Source organism: Etheostoma spectabile, chromosome 19 (genome assembly GCF_008692095.1).
Source record: "Etheostoma spectabile isolate EspeVRDwgs_2016 chromosome 19, UIUC_Espe_1.0, whole genome shotgun sequence".
Classification (NCBI taxonomy): domain Eukaryota; kingdom Metazoa; phylum Chordata; class Actinopteri; order Perciformes; family Percidae; genus Etheostoma; species Etheostoma spectabile.
In genome coordinates this window covers 13,676,118-13,692,138 of record NC_045751.1, presented here as the reverse complement: position 1 = coordinate 13,692,138, position 16,021 = coordinate 13,676,118, and the positions used below count along the sequence as shown (strand labels likewise).

General features: G+C 40.3%; 3 protein-coding genes across 5 annotated transcripts; 1 reads left to right on the top strand and 2 right to left on the bottom strand.

Annotated features, from left to right (window-relative positions):
• Nucleotides 1–1,043: 1,043 nt before the first annotated feature.
• On the bottom strand, nt 1,044–6,289 carry mettl3 (methyltransferase like 3). Its single transcript, XM_032544257.1, has 11 exons — nt 5,927–6,289; nt 5,002–5,189; nt 4,371–4,838; nt 4,069–4,244; nt 2,856–3,069; nt 2,548–2,735; nt 2,126–2,164; nt 1,900–2,008; nt 1,569–1,634; nt 1,341–1,453; nt 1,044–1,255 (listed from the first exon to the last, which is right to left on the bottom strand). Exons 1-11 carry the CDS (start codon nt 6,027–6,029, stop codon nt 1,141–1,143), a joined length of 1,779 nt encoding a protein of 592 aa, XP_032400148.1. The 5' UTR covers nt 6,030–6,289; the 3' UTR covers nt 1,044–1,140.
• A 245-nt stretch (nt 6,290–6,534) lies between these two features.
• ttc5 (tetratricopeptide repeat domain 5) lies at nt 6,535–10,760 on the top strand. Its single transcript, XM_032544258.1, has 9 exons — nt 6,535–6,647; nt 7,815–7,947; nt 8,041–8,252; nt 8,756–8,909; nt 9,023–9,114; nt 9,200–9,403; nt 9,774–9,988; nt 10,125–10,269; nt 10,355–10,760. The coding sequence occupies exons 1-9, from the start codon at nt 6,585–6,587 to the stop codon at nt 10,472–10,474; spliced, it is 1,338 nt and encodes a 445-aa protein (XP_032400149.1). The 5' UTR covers nt 6,535–6,584; the 3' UTR covers nt 10,475–10,760.
• A 100-nt stretch (nt 10,761–10,860) lies between these two features.
• ccnb1ip1 (cyclin B1 interacting protein 1) lies at nt 10,861–14,927 on the bottom strand. 3 transcript variants are annotated; one of them, XM_032544260.1, is made up of 5 exons: nt 14,881–14,927; nt 13,749–14,053; nt 13,474–13,620; nt 12,932–13,106; nt 10,861–12,053 (listed from the first exon to the last, which is right to left on the bottom strand). In XM_032544260.1, the coding sequence occupies exons 2-5, from the start codon at nt 14,043–14,045 to the stop codon at nt 11,875–11,877; spliced, it is 798 nt and encodes a 265-aa protein (XP_032400151.1). In that variant the 5' UTR covers nt 14,046–14,053; nt 14,881–14,927; the 3' UTR covers nt 10,861–11,874. The 3 variants fall into 3 exon arrangements, with proteins under 3 accessions (XP_032400151.1, XP_032400150.1, XP_032400152.1); XM_032544259.1 differs by having other exon boundaries at nt 14,841–14,908; XM_032544261.1 differs by having other exon boundaries at nt 10,861–12,041; nt 14,841–14,908.
• Nucleotides 14,928–16,021: the final 1,094 nt, after the last annotated feature.

Here is a 16,021-nt window from a genome sequence, read left to right as displayed (position 1 = left end):
AAAAAACTGCAGATTTTTTACTTTGCTGTTGAGATAAGGGATTGTTTCAGAAAGCAGAATGAGTATGATGAATATCTCTATCTTAACCTCATCATTAGTAGTCACCCATCATGTTGGATGAGATCCTATCTCTAAACTTACTGGTGACAGTTCTTTTAACCAAGGTTTACTTTCTAATCCTGCTCCGACAAAACAATGAAACACAACAAAACAGAGGTAGATGCTCAGCAGCTGTTTTTTTGTATCTAGTTACTCTTGAGAAAGCATTAAGCAAACTGACCTGCTCAGCAAAACATTTCTACTAAGTATGTAATGTGAGTCATGTTTGGCTTCAGCTTCTTCTGGCTGATTTCTTTAGTAAAACCCTCTTTACTGCATTTTATAATTTTGTTTTTACTTGTTTTTAACAAACCTTAGCTAAAGACTTTAACGCTTTAGTGCGTAACTTTTTTTTATATCAATGAACGTCAGTTACATTCAAGCCATTGCCAAATGAGTTAATGCAAACCTAATTAAGAATTTAACTTCCAAAAAACTCTATTTCTCAGTATGGCTATGTCCAGAAGATTGTGTCATCAGTCAAGTTTTACAAAAAGTCGAGTGAAGATAATTACCTTTACTGAAGAGTCCACGTTTTTAATAATCCTTCATGTCCTCCTTGGCTACTAGCAACTGCGTGGAGGAAGTGCGCCATCATGGAAGGCTTGTATCATGTGGACGCGCCAACAGTTTTGTTATTACTTAGAATTCCTCATGGGGGAAACAAACTACGCACTATGACTAAGGATGAACAGGATACTGTATTTGCCTACAATGAGCTGATATGAAGGTAATGATCATATAAATCAGTTATTCAAATCTACAGTACGTTAAAAGTATCTTTATTCTTTACTAACAAAAAAAAAAAAAGGTACATTCAAAATGTTGTGTTTTTGTTGATGGTGAATGAAGCTTTGCAGAATTAAATGATGATGAATGAGTAACATTTCTTCACATGGTATGTATAATTTTCTTAACTACACAGTTAAGACACAGACAATGTATCTTGTGGACAACATTTATTAGACAGTTGCTCACTGATATTTAAAAAAAAAAAAAAAGACTATTTATAAACTTCTTCCAAACCTGCGACCACTGTAATCACTGCATGTTTTTGGGTTTAGAGATGACGCCGTCTGGATAACGATTTTTAAATCGTGCCACAACATCAGGATCCAAGAGATGAATGCCATCGAGCTGGTTTCCTAGAGTTACCCTAGAAGTGGAGGAAAAAAAGGTCAATCAGTAGTAGTAGTAAAGCAGTAACTAGGCCTTTAAATCAAAGCGTGATGGTGTGTTACCAGTTGGGCTGGACGTTGTGGGGTCGACCAAAAAGCTCAATTTTCCTGGTGCCAGGCGAGAGTCTCTCTATCATGCCGTAGATCTCATCTGGTTTGTGACTAGTGGAGCGGACCTGGAAGAGAGCGTTTGGAATAAAATGAAGATGAAATCTGTATCATATCTGAAGCAACTTTTTCAGGCTGTAGAAATCAAATACATTAAGTAGGACAAAAGATCTAATCATTTACCTCGGCTACAATGACGTCGCAGTCCAAACCTCGGTTGAATCCCTGAGGGTTGCCCTTTACACCCACCTGAAGACAAACAAGAGAAACGTTTTATCTGACACACCTGTGGAGGCACATTTACAAAGAAATGAGCCAGTAGCAGCTCAGCATCTTGCTTCAAAATACCTTCTAGCTATATGGTGGCCTCTCTAAATACCAAGAATGAACATTAAAAAAAAAAACTCCTGGAGGCAAGATTCCTCAAGCTTTGAGATTAGCAGTTACATGCAGGCTCATGCTATAGATGACAGTCACAGATCTATATTACACAATGAGAAGAGGAAAAACATACCAGACAGTGCTCCTTCCCATGGTTCAGCCAATGGCCTGTCCTTCCTGTGCGGATGATTCTTTGAAGCTGGTTTGTTTTCACCCAAATTATTTCATCAACTCGATCATAGCTAGAAGATGATAATAAATACACACGTTAAAAAAAACAGCACATATATAACAAATTGCATGGTGTACTATCAAAGTGATGACTTAGTGGTAGTGCATGCGCAGAAGAAAAGACTTACCCCCAAAGACTGAGACACTCTCTGCCCAACTCCATAGCCCTGTAAGAAGAGTAGTTGGTGACATGAAGTTTGAGCAGACAACTCTATCTGGATGTGCAGAACTAGGACCCTGCCTTCTCATAATAAACCATGCCAGTTCAACCTGTATTAAAATGTTTGTTGGCTAAGTATTGTTAAATATGATACTTAATTTAACTGAGAAAGATTGAGCTTTTTGAGGGGCAAACTGTCAGGCTATCACTTCAAAACAAAGAGAAGAATACTGTACAGAAAACAAATTGTAGTGTACACAGAATGTACCAAAATGTAGATCTTTGGTTGCAGGGGTAAAAGCCCCAGCTGAAGAAAAGGTTTTATTAAGGGTTTTTTTGCAGAAAACTAAAATCAGTGACAAGGAAACTCGAGCACCCCAGGTAAGTTACCTTCCGGTGACCCAGAGGAAGAGGAAGCCGTCATCTTGCAGGATGGGGATGTTGAGTTTTCTCATCTCGTCGTCAGTCAGCGTACCATAGGGTAGCTCCATGTGGATGTCCCACGGAGGGTCGGCCATCACCACAGCAAACTTACCGAGGATCGACACATCCAAGTAGCGGATATCGCAGCATATCCACTGCAAAGAAAAACACAACCTCTGTAAAATTCATACGCCACCACAAAATGTACAGCATCTATCGGTCTGCCGCTGGTAGGACGCCATCTTCTTTCCTCACCACTGCTCTCTCAGCCTCACCTGGGAGGGGAACAATTTGCCCACGTTGCTGTCCGCGTCCCCCGCACAGAGTCCGAGCTCTGTGGTCCCGGCCTGGGGCCCCAGCAGGCCCCCCTCGGCCTCTGGAGGGCTGTCGATCTCATAATGGACGTATTTGCAGGTGTCCATGTGGAAACACGTGTTAAGGAAGGAGCAGTCACCGAGGCTCTCGTCCGTGTGCTTGTTAATGATGCGACTAAATGAGAAAAAAATAAATTTCCAAAAGTAAACCACCTGCGTAAACATTGATGTGCAATGTCATTTTATTTTAACAACTGCAGGTTTGAACAAACCCCACAAATTAAATCACAAACACCTTCTTGAGCACAAAAGTTAAAATACAGAAAGGCAAATACACATATTTACCCTGTCAGTCACGTTTATTAAATCAGAAATGTGCACCCTGTATCCTTAAGACCTGTGTCCACATTTTTAAATTGTGCCCCCTTAAAACCAAGTCTACTTGTGATTCCTTAAACACAGTTTCATTACTTTTCAGTGTTTAATTTCAAAAATTTGACTGAAGGGATTGACTTGTGCAACATTTCACAAGGAAACATTAGTTATTAGAAGTTATAGAAAACTGTATAGTGTTTGTAGCAGAATCTGTTTTTTTAACTCATTATTCATCTTATTTAACTTGAGATTTCTTTGGTGGTTCCCAGACCCCTACCGTACACCTTCCTTTATAATGAAAATGATTTATTTAAAAATGAAAACAACTAAAAAGATGCTGTTGTCTTTTTCCATTAGAATAAAATGATGGCCAAGTCGATGTTTTGCCAGAACATTGTCATAATGTGGTGTTTTTGATAGCAGTGGTATTTTAACCTTGATTATAGTGACCTCTTCAGACCCATGGGAGTATTTCTCTTTTTGAAATATTTGTTTTTAGGAAATTTTATTAGGCCTTTATTGTTTGGTTGATAGTTAAGAGATTACATTAAGAGAGTAAGAGAGAGGAAAGACGGATGAACTGGTGGCACTGCAGTTTATAGTCAGGGCCCGCACTCCTCAGCCACCAGGGTGAACCCCCAGCCCAGTGGATTTATAAACACTGAACTGCAACGGAAATTATCATTTATCTGAATTAATTAAAAATCTGTTGAAGATGGGGAGTGACTAAAAGATTTTTTTTTTTAATCGTGTGGGGTGACATAAAACACAAAAAAACAGTATGGTGAGGAACACTGACCGGAAGTGTAACTTGGTGCACGGCAGCGGTGTGTCCCCAGAGCGTACACACTCCTCTTTGGTCCCGTGGTCGCAGAACTCTTGGACCTGAGCTCGGCCGCGAGACCGGAACTTTTCCACGATGGACTGCTCCTTAGCTGTGCTGGCATTAAGCAGCTCCAGAATCTCTCTGCTCACCTGGACATAAATAACATGACATATACCATATCAGTAATCACACCTCCAAACTAGCCTGCTTTGCTTTCCTGTAACTGGTCCCTAATTCTGAGATGAGATATTGGTCGGTCTGCTCATACTTCCTACCTTCTTGCTCTGCTGCTCTTTAGTGGACTGCTGGTTCAGGAGGCTCTCTATCTCCATGTCCAAGTGGGACGACTGGCTTTTACTGCTCTTTCCCTTCTTCTCAGCCCCGCTACCCGATGCTGAAGGCCCTGCCAGCTGTGTGGAAGAAGCCGGTGTCACAGAGGTGAAGGAAGAGTGCGGAGGAGAAGCCGGGCTCTGAAGTGAGGGTGAGAAGCCGGGATCTCTTTTGTGGTGGGTTTGATCTTCTGCTTTTCTCTTGACTCCAGCCCGTTGGGCTCCAGCCACAGAACCAATCATGGCCCATAGTTTTGTGTGGTCCACTGCTATCACGATCGAGGGGGAGGAAGTAGTAGTAGTAGTAGTAGAAGAAGAAGAGGCTGAGGTGGGTTGCCGGACCTCGATGAGTTCCTGAGCAGAGAATTTTAGCAGGAGACTCTGGATGCATCCATGACTGACAGCTGTCTCAGACTGAGTGAGAATCAAATGGAAGAAAATTAAATTAAAAATAGAAACGTGTATTTTATTTATTTTTGTATTTAATTACGCTACAGCCAAGCTCAACATATTTTTACTTTCCTCTATAAAACTTGTGTACTCTTTGCCAATTCTGTGCTGAGAGACCAAAACTCACACTGAGTTCACTTGTGATGGCAAGGGAGTCCGTTGGCATTGAAAGACTCAGATCAGAGAGATACCCCAGCAGCCTCTTCTCTAGTTCGGGGTCTGGCGGTTTTTCTGTCTCCTCCTGAGGGGGGAGTGGAGCTGACGGAGCCGGGCTGTCACTCCTGGCTGTAGAACCCTCTGTACTGCTTCCGCCATCTGACCGAGAGGAGACAACAGAGGTTAACGCCATCATTTGGTAAAAGCTTTTTTGACAACTGATTGTTTTTAAATTTCTTACCCAAAATTGCCAAAGATTACTGGTCCCAGCTTCATAAATGTTTTACCAAATTTACCAAAACATTCATTGTTTTTCTTAGTCTTCATGGTAGTAAATTAAATATCTTTGTGTTTTGGACTGTTAAACACTAAGTTATTTGAAGATGCTATCTGGGGCTGTGGGAAATCATGATGGGCATGGGACCATTTATTGACATTTTACAGACCAATCAATTACTCAATAAATCAAGCACACAATCATCAGTCTACTTGATAATGACAATAATTAGTTACAGCTCTGCCCCTACAAATTATAACTGTTAAACTTAAGAAAAATAATGTACTTATTGAAAGTTCCTTGGAAAACAAAACTAACAAGATTTGTATAATTGCGCTATAAGCCAATTACCGTAATCGTTTAGCTAGTTAAGTTCTGTAAGATAAAAGTATAGCTGTGAGTGTTGAGTAAACATTCCCAATATTTTCTAGTAAAACTTGGCAATTTCAAGACATCACAGTGGCCTTGGGTAACAATGCATGGGCAATTGCCTTCATATTTTACAATGATAGATTACTGATTAATCGGGTAAATATTCAATTGGTTATTTAACGGAGCAATGGTTATTTGCTGCCCCACTGGTAGCTGCTCTCTGGACTGCATGTATCGTCAGGCCTACCAGAGGACGGCTGTGCTGGGTCTTTCCGCCGCCGCTGCAGCCTCTCCCGCAGAGAGTCCAGCTGCTTCTTGTGCGCCTGGATGTTGCTCCACGTGTCCGACATGGCGAAGTGGATTCAACAGCATTAACCAACACCGACACCGGTTACGCTGAACAGTTCATTGACAAAAGTTGAACACCGTCAGCCTTGTTGGGAGCGAAAAATGTATGGTCCAAGGCGAAAAAGTGTCGGAAAAGCAACTTGCGTGAGAAACGTTCCGGCTGACTGCTGGTGACGGACAAACCTGGTGGTTAGCTACATCATCTGAGATAAAAAAAAAAATAATCATACATTAATCGGCCTGTACTGACAGCTGTATTTTAGCAACGACAAATGAGTCAATCAAAAAATATCTGTTCACTTGTGAAGAGGTTCTTTGTCGGATTCATTTTGGCTACGGACCACTCCAACTTCCGGCCTCTCTGAAATTAAAACTCAGTTTTGTCCCTTCTAAAATTCATTGCATTCGTGCTATTGTAGTAAAGACGTGTTCTCCGTCACCGTAGTAACATTATAAACTTAGATGTAATACTTGTCTCGTAACTTTGTGCATTTTGCTCCACTGCAGTGGCCGCTCCTTCCGGTTCGAGGCTGTTGCTGCTGTGAGCTAACGTAAAGATGGCGGAAGACGAGAAGAGTGGCGAGCCTGCGGAGGAGAAAAACGAACTGCAAATTATGAAGGTATTTGTTCTTAATTATATCACACGAATATTGAAATACACCAAATGTCCGATCCTTCGTGTTTTGTTGACTGCTCATGAGGTCAGTGTCTTGTGTTGTCTCCACATTTACTCGCTGGACATCTCCTTAACGACTCGTTACTATAACAACTGGCTGCAACTATACTGCTAACAAACCCTATTTAGCATTTAGCCTTCATTTCTGTACTGTTAGGTGTGTGAGTGCCATATTCCTCTTTCCATGGGATTGAATAGGTCTACAATAACCCGTCAGCTTCATGACTTTTTATATGCATGCTTAGCTTGCATCCACTTCTTGCTGAGTCACCATATTCTCTGTGTTCCTGGCTTAATGCACCAAGGATGGACACTAGAGATGCACTGGTATGTTCTCTTAATTTAGTACGTTTCATACGTAAATCACCATTAATCAATAATCTTACATTAATAGTTTTAAACATCAGTAGCACAAATGCAGGTGCATAGATTGCTACTTTATTTACTTTAATTTTTTAGAAATACCTATCATTATAATACATTTGTATTTTATGTTTTATAATTGGTAGTTTTATTCTGTTACTGATTTGAGTTTTTTTAGTATTGCACAAAATAAAGCTGGGCCGGGGCTAAGATATCATGACTTTTAGACCCAACATGGGTCAAGCACCTAAAACACTGGATCCTACAATTCCCACAATGCAGCTCAATGGCTTCTTTTGTCAGACCCTCACGTTACTGGCCACTTCTCCTCATTCTCCCAATTTGTAAAGCTGGTTTTCGGTAAAACAACACTAATAATATATATAAACATTTTGAATTTATTGATGTTTGCATTCTTATTGAATTGGTGATTAAATTGACAGTATTATACATATGATAGTTGTCAACAAACCAAACTAAAAACAGCCACAATAATTTTACTGTTTCAGATTTGACAGTTATATTACTCTACTTGCTACTAGATCACAACGTGGGTATCAAAAATAGCAGTATTCTATTATGTACATCTCTAATGGACAATGCTCGTCACAGTTTTTTCGCCAAGTCAGTATTGCACGACAGGCAGATTTAGCTGTGAGAACTGTGCCTTTGGTCTTTTTTTAACTATTGTTAAGAATTCACAATATTGTTTTTCTTTAATCCCCCCCCCTCTACCCTCCCATTACAGGAGCTCGTGGATGAACTGTATAATTTCAGAGATTGCTATTTTGAGACTCACAGTGTGGAGGACGCCGGGAGGAAACAAAGTGATGTCGCACAGGAGAGCGAAAAGACACTGAAGAGGCTAGAGGAGAAAGAAGGTGAGAGTGCAACAATTACACAACAGCACTTCAGTCTTTCATTTGCAGAATATATACTAACTGTGTTTGGTTTTTTTTTACAATTTACCACAGATAATTTTAAACACAAAGCAGAGTTTCTGCTGCAGAAGGGCAGGTGTCTAAACGTGGCTCCAGACTTCAGCACCGTAGCAGAAGAGTGCCTTTCACGCGCCGTAAAGCTGGAGCCTGGCTTGGTCGAGGGCTGGAACACATTGGGGGAGCAGTACTGGAAAAAAGGAGACCTGACCGGTGCCAAGAACTGCTTCACTGGAGCCTTGCAGCAGGTACATCAAGGACAGAAAGAGAGAGGGACAGATATTTTAAACTCAGTGAAACATTTTCTATCCTGTCCTCTTGGCTTTCCACGTAAGCGCCATAATTAAAGTACCACATAACTCGATATGCTGTAACACATAAGGTATTGTGGTATTTTGATAGTGTGCTTCAGTTAGAAAGTTTGGCATTATTTGTTTTAAAAGGCTTAAAAATGAAATCTGTATGTTAACATTTCTGGCACTTTATGTTAAGAGAAACTGTCACGTAACTAATGTGATTTACAGGTTGTTTCTGAATTAATCACTGAACACTCCTGCACAAAACGTAATGAGCTAAATAATTGTTTTTCTCGATTATTCTGTTTTTGTGATCATTGGGAGCTGAGATTATAATCACTAATAAATTTTGGTTAATTGCACAGCCCTAATGGGAATTTCTTTTATATCTCCATGCTAGATTCCACTTATCAACTCAGGTTGACCGTCTTGTGCTTTATCTTTTACATCTGTAGAGCAAGAACAAAGTGTCTCTACGCAACCTGTCTATGGTGCTGAGACAGCTGCCGCCGGCGGACAGCAACGTACATCATGGCAAGCAGGTGATGGAGAGTGTGGACATGGCCCGACAAGCTGTCCAGCTGGACGTCACCGACGGGACATCTTGGTGTGAGTAGCGGGCATGGGTACTTAGTAAGCAGAGGAGAAGTGATATATGAAAGTTATAACAGGGATTGTACAAATGATGTGCTGTCCTAAAATTGTATTTCATGTTTTTACAGACATCCTGGGAAATGCTTATGTGTCCCTGTTTTTCACCTGTGGACAGAATCCACAGTTGTCTCAACAGGCGCTAACTGCCTATGCACAATCTGTGAGTACTGAGCATTGAACAAGTTGGTTCAAATCTATCAGCACTAATTATACTAATATTTTACGTCTTTCTTTCTCATATGTAGGAAAAAGTGGACAGAGCTGCCTCTTGTTACCCGGAGCTGCATTTCAACCGAGCCACTCTGTTCCAATATGAGGAAATGTACGGGTCTGCTCTTGCCGGCTACAGCCGAGCGGCGGCACTCGACCCTGGGTGGGAGGAGCCTCCAGAGAGAGAGAAGCAGCTGCTGGAGTACCTGGGGAAGGTCACAGAACTCATACAGAACAAGGTATGGAGTGCTGAGCACAAGAAAAATGGTGGTTGGATTTTTACTGTTTTTTAGTTGTTTTTTTTTAAATTAAGGCATTAAGATCAATTTCCAAAAGATGTTTTTTTTTTTTTTATTCCTCTTTTTATTCAACTTTAGCATGGGTGTGAGTATAAGGTCTGAATAACACCTAAACTTGTTTAATAGAGATAAATTATCCTAAGAAGTGTGTGTGTATTGCACTTTTGGCATCACTTCTTTTTATTTTTGCCTTATGTTGACATAAATATTGTCATCAAGATGACAAAGATGTCATTGTTCACAACAAGTTGGCAGCAATGCACAGCCGTAGCTTTTGTTTTCCTAACCTTCAGTCTTTCCTTCTCTTCAGGGGAAGGTGAAGGCACGTCGGTTGAGGACGATGCTCTCTAACCTCAACACGTCAGCGTTGGGTCCCTGCTCCTCCCCTCAGTTCCGTTCCCCAACAGGCCGTGTCGGCAGCATGGAGCCTCGAACTCTTTCCTCCCTCACACACGGTCACAACGCTGGGGTTGCCACCCTGGGCAAGGTGGTGTTCAGTCTGGCCTCTGAGGGTCGCATGGCTTTGTGAGTGCAGCTTATTTTATCATTAATAGCTCACATTGTCTACATGCTTTTTGGTACAGTCTCGATGTGATAGAGCAGAAAAGAAAATTAATTTTTGGTGTGGTTGTGTAAAATCTTGACCTTTTTTCCCCTCCAGTACGTTTGGCATGGTGGACAGCGAGGAGTCATGTATAGTGGTGATGGTATACAACACAGCGGATAGCTGGGGCGTCCTGATAGGAGACACTGTAGTCATTCCTGAACCTCAGGTCAAACGACACAGTATAACACATAAAGATAAGGTCAGTGTTTAATGTGTGCAGTTCAAAATGTATAGAATTATGTTTCTCTAAATTTTCTGACTTTCACATTTCCTCTGTCCGGCAGGTGTTTGATTTCAGAAGTATACGAGTGGACTCTCCTCTGCTCCTCATCGTCAACGGCAAGAAACAAAACGCCCAAAGTCAGATTGCTGCCTCAGTCAGCTACAAGCCGCAGAGCGAATGAGCTGAACAAGCACGAGGAAATACATTAAGAGGACCATTTTTTCTGGATTTTAAAGAAGAGTTTGGATAATTATGGAAGTTGAAGTTCCCAAAGTTTGTGCCTGTTTTGGGTTTGTAAATAGAAGTTACCCTGTTACTTTGTTTAAACAATTTTGTTTATATTTATATTTTTTTGTTGTTGTTGTGGAGACAACACAGTTCTTTTTGTAAATTAATGAACCTGTGATGGGATGTCCGATTTAATTGTGACTTAAGTTTACCCTGAAAAAAAGTAATTTTATGTTAAACATATTGTTTGCGTGGTATCTTAAAACTGCAAAAGGCCACCAGAGGTTCTCATTAAATGTTTGAAATGTACAAAAGTGTATTTCCTTTTTCATACCAGACATTTTGACTTATTATAAAAAGAAAAGCACACGTATTACTAATAACATTAATGATGGTTCTGTTCTATTCAACTGTCCCAGTGAGTCAGTAAGTGACAATGAGCCAGCATACACAACATCAGGACACTGAAACTGAAGCAGCTTAATGGATTATTAGTATTTATACCTGTGTTTTTCCTAATGTGAAATGTCTTTTGTGAAAGGGTCCTACTGATCAGAGGTTTTATTACTCATTAAATAGTTAAAAACCGTACAAAAGAAATTCTTGCGGTCTGGGTTGACCACTTTACTAGCTGCATCAGTTGTTTGTTATCCAGGTCTAGACCTCGGGGGGTCTTCTACTTCCAATCAACAACCAGCCAATTGCTCAGGTTTAAACCAGATTGCCCAAATTCCTCACACAGTTCGCATGAACGACCGCCTACTGTTATTCATTCAGTTAACGTGTACTGTATCCGTAAAGGAAAATGTATAATTGATTTTTGTTCACTATAAAAGTCAAGCATTTTTGGACCAAAACAATCCATTGTCTTTGCGTTAGAGTTAAACTAACCCCCTTATCCCAACTGCCTAATCTTCTTAGTTTTCAAATATTAATCACACAAAAATTATGAAAGGAAATGATCAACATAGTGGAGTCTTCCTGATTACATTAAGTTCTTCAATGTGTCTGTTTTTGACTAGAAACAGGCAAAGCTTTTCCTGTCTTATTTTTGGTAAAACAGACAATTTACACACTAACAGAAAGCTGTAAGACAGTGCTCTTTGTAAACTGATTTTATGTTTATTTACATTACAAGTACTTCTAAAACACAAATGCTTAAGTAGAAACCAGGACTAAAAGTTGATTTTTATGCCTAGTTTAGTTCAAAATTACAATAAATACTACAAAAATGTCCTTGAGGCAAACCCTGCTAACTAAATGAAGACTAAAACATTAGAACACTTTGTTAACATATAAATAAATAAATTTAACTTAATGTGCTACAATCAGATTTTGAAACCTGTTACTATCTCAGTGCTTCTTCATGAAGGGCCGGCCTCTCTCCCTGGCAGGGGAGCTGAACTGGAAGAAGGTCTTGGCTCCGTCAGCCTCCAGGCAGGAGAAGAATCTGCTGTCCCCGTCGTTGCCCGCGGAGAGGAACTGGGGGCTTCTCTGGGGAGTTGCCTGCCGAGCCACCCCTGTGTGACACGCTGGGGGTTGACGGATGTCTCTTATTGTTATACTGAGCAAAATTCCCTCACACAGACATTCAGCTCATTACTCCTACTGTCCTTAATTGTTAATGGTTACTTCTTGACAAACCCCCTACGGCTGTGTCTTCCTCTGTGCCATTTAACATAATTCTCTCTCTGCTTCCTTCCTCTTCTCATTAATCAGTGTGGGCACCGTGTGACAATTGATTAAATAAAAGCATTCAAGTTTATTCTTTACCTGCCAAACACTGTTTTTGGAAGCAACTGCGTTTTTATAACTGATTTTTAATCTGTAGCCTAAATATTCTATGCATTTGTTCGATTTGTTATTCAGTCTATGAAATGTCAAAATGCCCTCAAGACGTAAAGACCAATAGCGCTTGTTTTCTCTTACAGTCCAGAATTCAAACATACTCAACTTACACTAACCTGCAAGTGTTTGACATTTCTGCTTAATGAATTAAACTGATTATGAAAATTGTAGGCAAATAATTATTTAGATTAATATTTTACCTATTTTACCTATAAATACTACTTTTTCATGACATCCGACCTTCAAAATGTTTAGCAAATCACTGGTCAAACGTTTTTCCCTATCTTAAAAAATAATAATTGCACTGCAAAAAATTATGTATATACAATATTATACTTCCTATTCATGATTTCCCCCAGAGCTAATTTTAAACACTTTCCAGATGTTGTGTATATGGAAGGACAGTATGTGGCCTGATCATTGATAAACTCCTACAATCTACATTCCCCTCTCATTGTGAAATATGAATTATTCTCCTGCACAAAAAGACCAAGCATCTGTTATTTAAAGAGAGTACCTTTTAACGTTACCATTAATCTTAAGTTCAAATTGTTGTTCTTACCGGTGTTGAAATCGTGATGTACAGCTTGTGGCAGCATGTCTCTGTCTCCAACACCCACCACCATGTTGCGCAGCCTCAGTGAGTCGTACAGCCCCTGTAGTTTCTGGTACTGCCTGTTTCGCTCCATCAGCCTCTCGGAGACCTCGCTGTACTTCCTTTTATACTCCTCCATCACCTGAAGAAAACACGATGTCATATATTTCTATATAGTCTTCTGAAACTAGAGGTTTCAAACTTTCTAAATCAAGTGGCAACTAAAATTACAATGTGTACAGATATAAATTGATAAAGTTAGGTATATAAGAGTTACGGGTTCTATGCTTATTTCTTTATCATCTACAGTCAAGAAAGAGATGGAAAAAAAATCACCATGGTGCTCACTTTCCTTCTTAGATCGTTTGTACAATCATATCTGGTTTGTAACACATTACAGTAAGCACAGCCTTTCTTAGAGGGTCAGAGGACGTGCTTTGGTTATTTTTAACTTAGGGGTCAACTTAAAATGTGACAGTATGGATCTGCACTTCAGAATTGTGGTTTACTTTCTTCAGGGAGGTGATCTCCCCCCTCATGCCCCCGAGCTCCAGTTCTCTGCTCTGGTTCTGCTGGTTCAACACCTTGTCCATCTGCTTCAGCTGTGCCTCGGCACGTGACAGACTGTACTCTTGATACATATGCTCCTGATGGACCTGTTTGCAAAGAGATGAACAAGCTGGGTGTTTTAAAGGAAAACCAGACTGCCACAGGCAGACATTAAAGAATTACAGATACATAGCTCTATTACTTTTCTATAAATACAAACAGAAATATCTTTGACCTGATAGCTCCAGAAGGCCAGAGCACGAGCACTGATGTCAAGAACAACGTCTGGTCGCAGGCCTGCCAGCACCATGGCTTTGTATTCCTCAGAGGGCGACAGCTCCGTCCTCACAATGTCCAGCTTCCCAGACAACGCAGAAGAGCAGGCCGGGCAGATGGCAGGAGAGCGGCTGAACTCACCGGACCCATGTTGATCACAGAAAACATGTGAGCAAGCTGTGACCCAGGCGAAGCCGCTCAGCTTAGTCCGGCACTTTGGGAAGTTACATAGTAGTATGTCGTCGCAGAGAGACATGGCTATGACTGTGGAAAGTACAGAAACATTTTAGTAATGGGGATCAGCTAGTCAAGTCATTAACTGAAGGTTCTATAAAGCAATTACACATGTTTTTGAGTTTAAATTCCATAAACATATCAAGGTAACGCAAATAAATAATCCATTTGGGGAAAATTGTTATTATTTAATGATTATTTCATATATTTTCTTAACAGTGCCAAGCCTGTGTGTGGGATTACCACACATCACAGTCTCTTCAACATCTATTTCGAGTCCAAGGTCCTATTTGGTAAAATTTGGGAACTTAAAAATCACCAGGTGTGGGGTAACAATTTCAAATAACTTTTAAAAAACTTTTGAAAACATTTCCTATAAGTTTGCTTGGAGAAAGGTAATATTTTAGCTCCTGATCTTATCAGAGCAACAAATAAAGAATAACATATTGAGCAAACTGCATTTTCAGTCAGTTTAAGCATTTAGTTAACGTTCTTCTCAGTTTTAATTTTGACTTCCTATCTATATCAAAGTATCAATTACAAAAATACTTGATAATATTAAATACCCGAAATATAATAACATGGCTGTAAGAAGAAATATGTAGCGTTAGCTTTGCAACGTTTAGGTTACTTAGCTACCTAGTTAGCTAGCAAGCTATTTGATGCTAGCATTAGCAAGTTAGCGGGTAGCTGATGTTAAAGTGATGAGCTCCCGGGCTAAATTGTTTTGTCCTCTTTCTGTTCAACAGCTTCTATTGAAAATAAAAACTGAATTTGAAAACTAGCGTTATATTTTCTGTTAAACTTAAACGGATACCTTAACGGGATATTTAGGGTTAATTTCGGGAGACACGAACCTGCAGTTAACGGTGACGTAGCTCTTCACTCGGATTGTCAGGTGACGCTAAATTAATACTGTAATCTGATTGGTTGATTGCAACTCGAGGTCTTGAGGGTAACGTCTCAAAACATAGCTTACTTTAGATAGCCTATTTAAAAAATGAATCTACAAAAATAAATTACTACATTTGACACATATTTAGGACAAAGATAGAACATATATCATATTTGTTTTAGTTTTATGCATTATGCTGAAATCATTTTATAATGTGGTAGCTGTATTTAAACAATATGGGAACATCTTCCACTAGCCTACTCAAGGCAATCGGACTTTTACTTCTTGTTCCTTACACTCTCTGTTCATTCTCCAGGTGATGAATCTACAAACGGCACCCCATAGAAGTGAGACACTTTAATGAGCAGGTCAAATGTAGATAAACATGGCAGTTTTAATCCATCAAAATCAAATAATGCCCTGTTTTATACACAGCCTCTGAGTGGAGGATAGGCCTAGGCTATAGGCCTATGTATAATGTGAGACACCTAAATATGGCGCCCCCTCCTCCACCACCTCCTCTCACTATTTTCTCTCTCTCTCTCTCTCTCTCTCTCTTTTATCCATTTCTCCACGTGGTACAGGAGTAAAGGCGGGGGGTGAAAGAGGGGCATTGTGCTGTGCTGCAGTGGATCCGGGGGTTCATAGTGAGAGAGGGGAGATGCTCACTCAACTGTGTCCAGCACGCCATTGTCAAAGATTCCCATCTATTCTCTGCCTTTTAAATAGAGCTCCAGTGTAAGATGCTTTTTTGGGGTGGGTGGGAGGGATGGTATTATACGCTTCGTGATAACACACAGAAAATAGATGCATGTGGAATGGCTGTGTGGCCTCACTTGCGCACACAACTCCAGTGCATTGTTGTTGATAATTGGCCATATGGATATCAAAGGGTAGAAATATTGCCTGTTTACTCCTCATCCGGTACAATAACATCCCTCGGAAGACGGATTTATGACTGATGAAAACCACCTGCAAGTCAATTAATGTGTCTCTGCTTTCAAGTTGTATCCACCGTGCTGATAATTAGCCTAGAGAGTAGCTGCATAGCCTACACCTGGAGGTCCTAAACATATGTCACCTGATGGATGAGTCACCTGTTC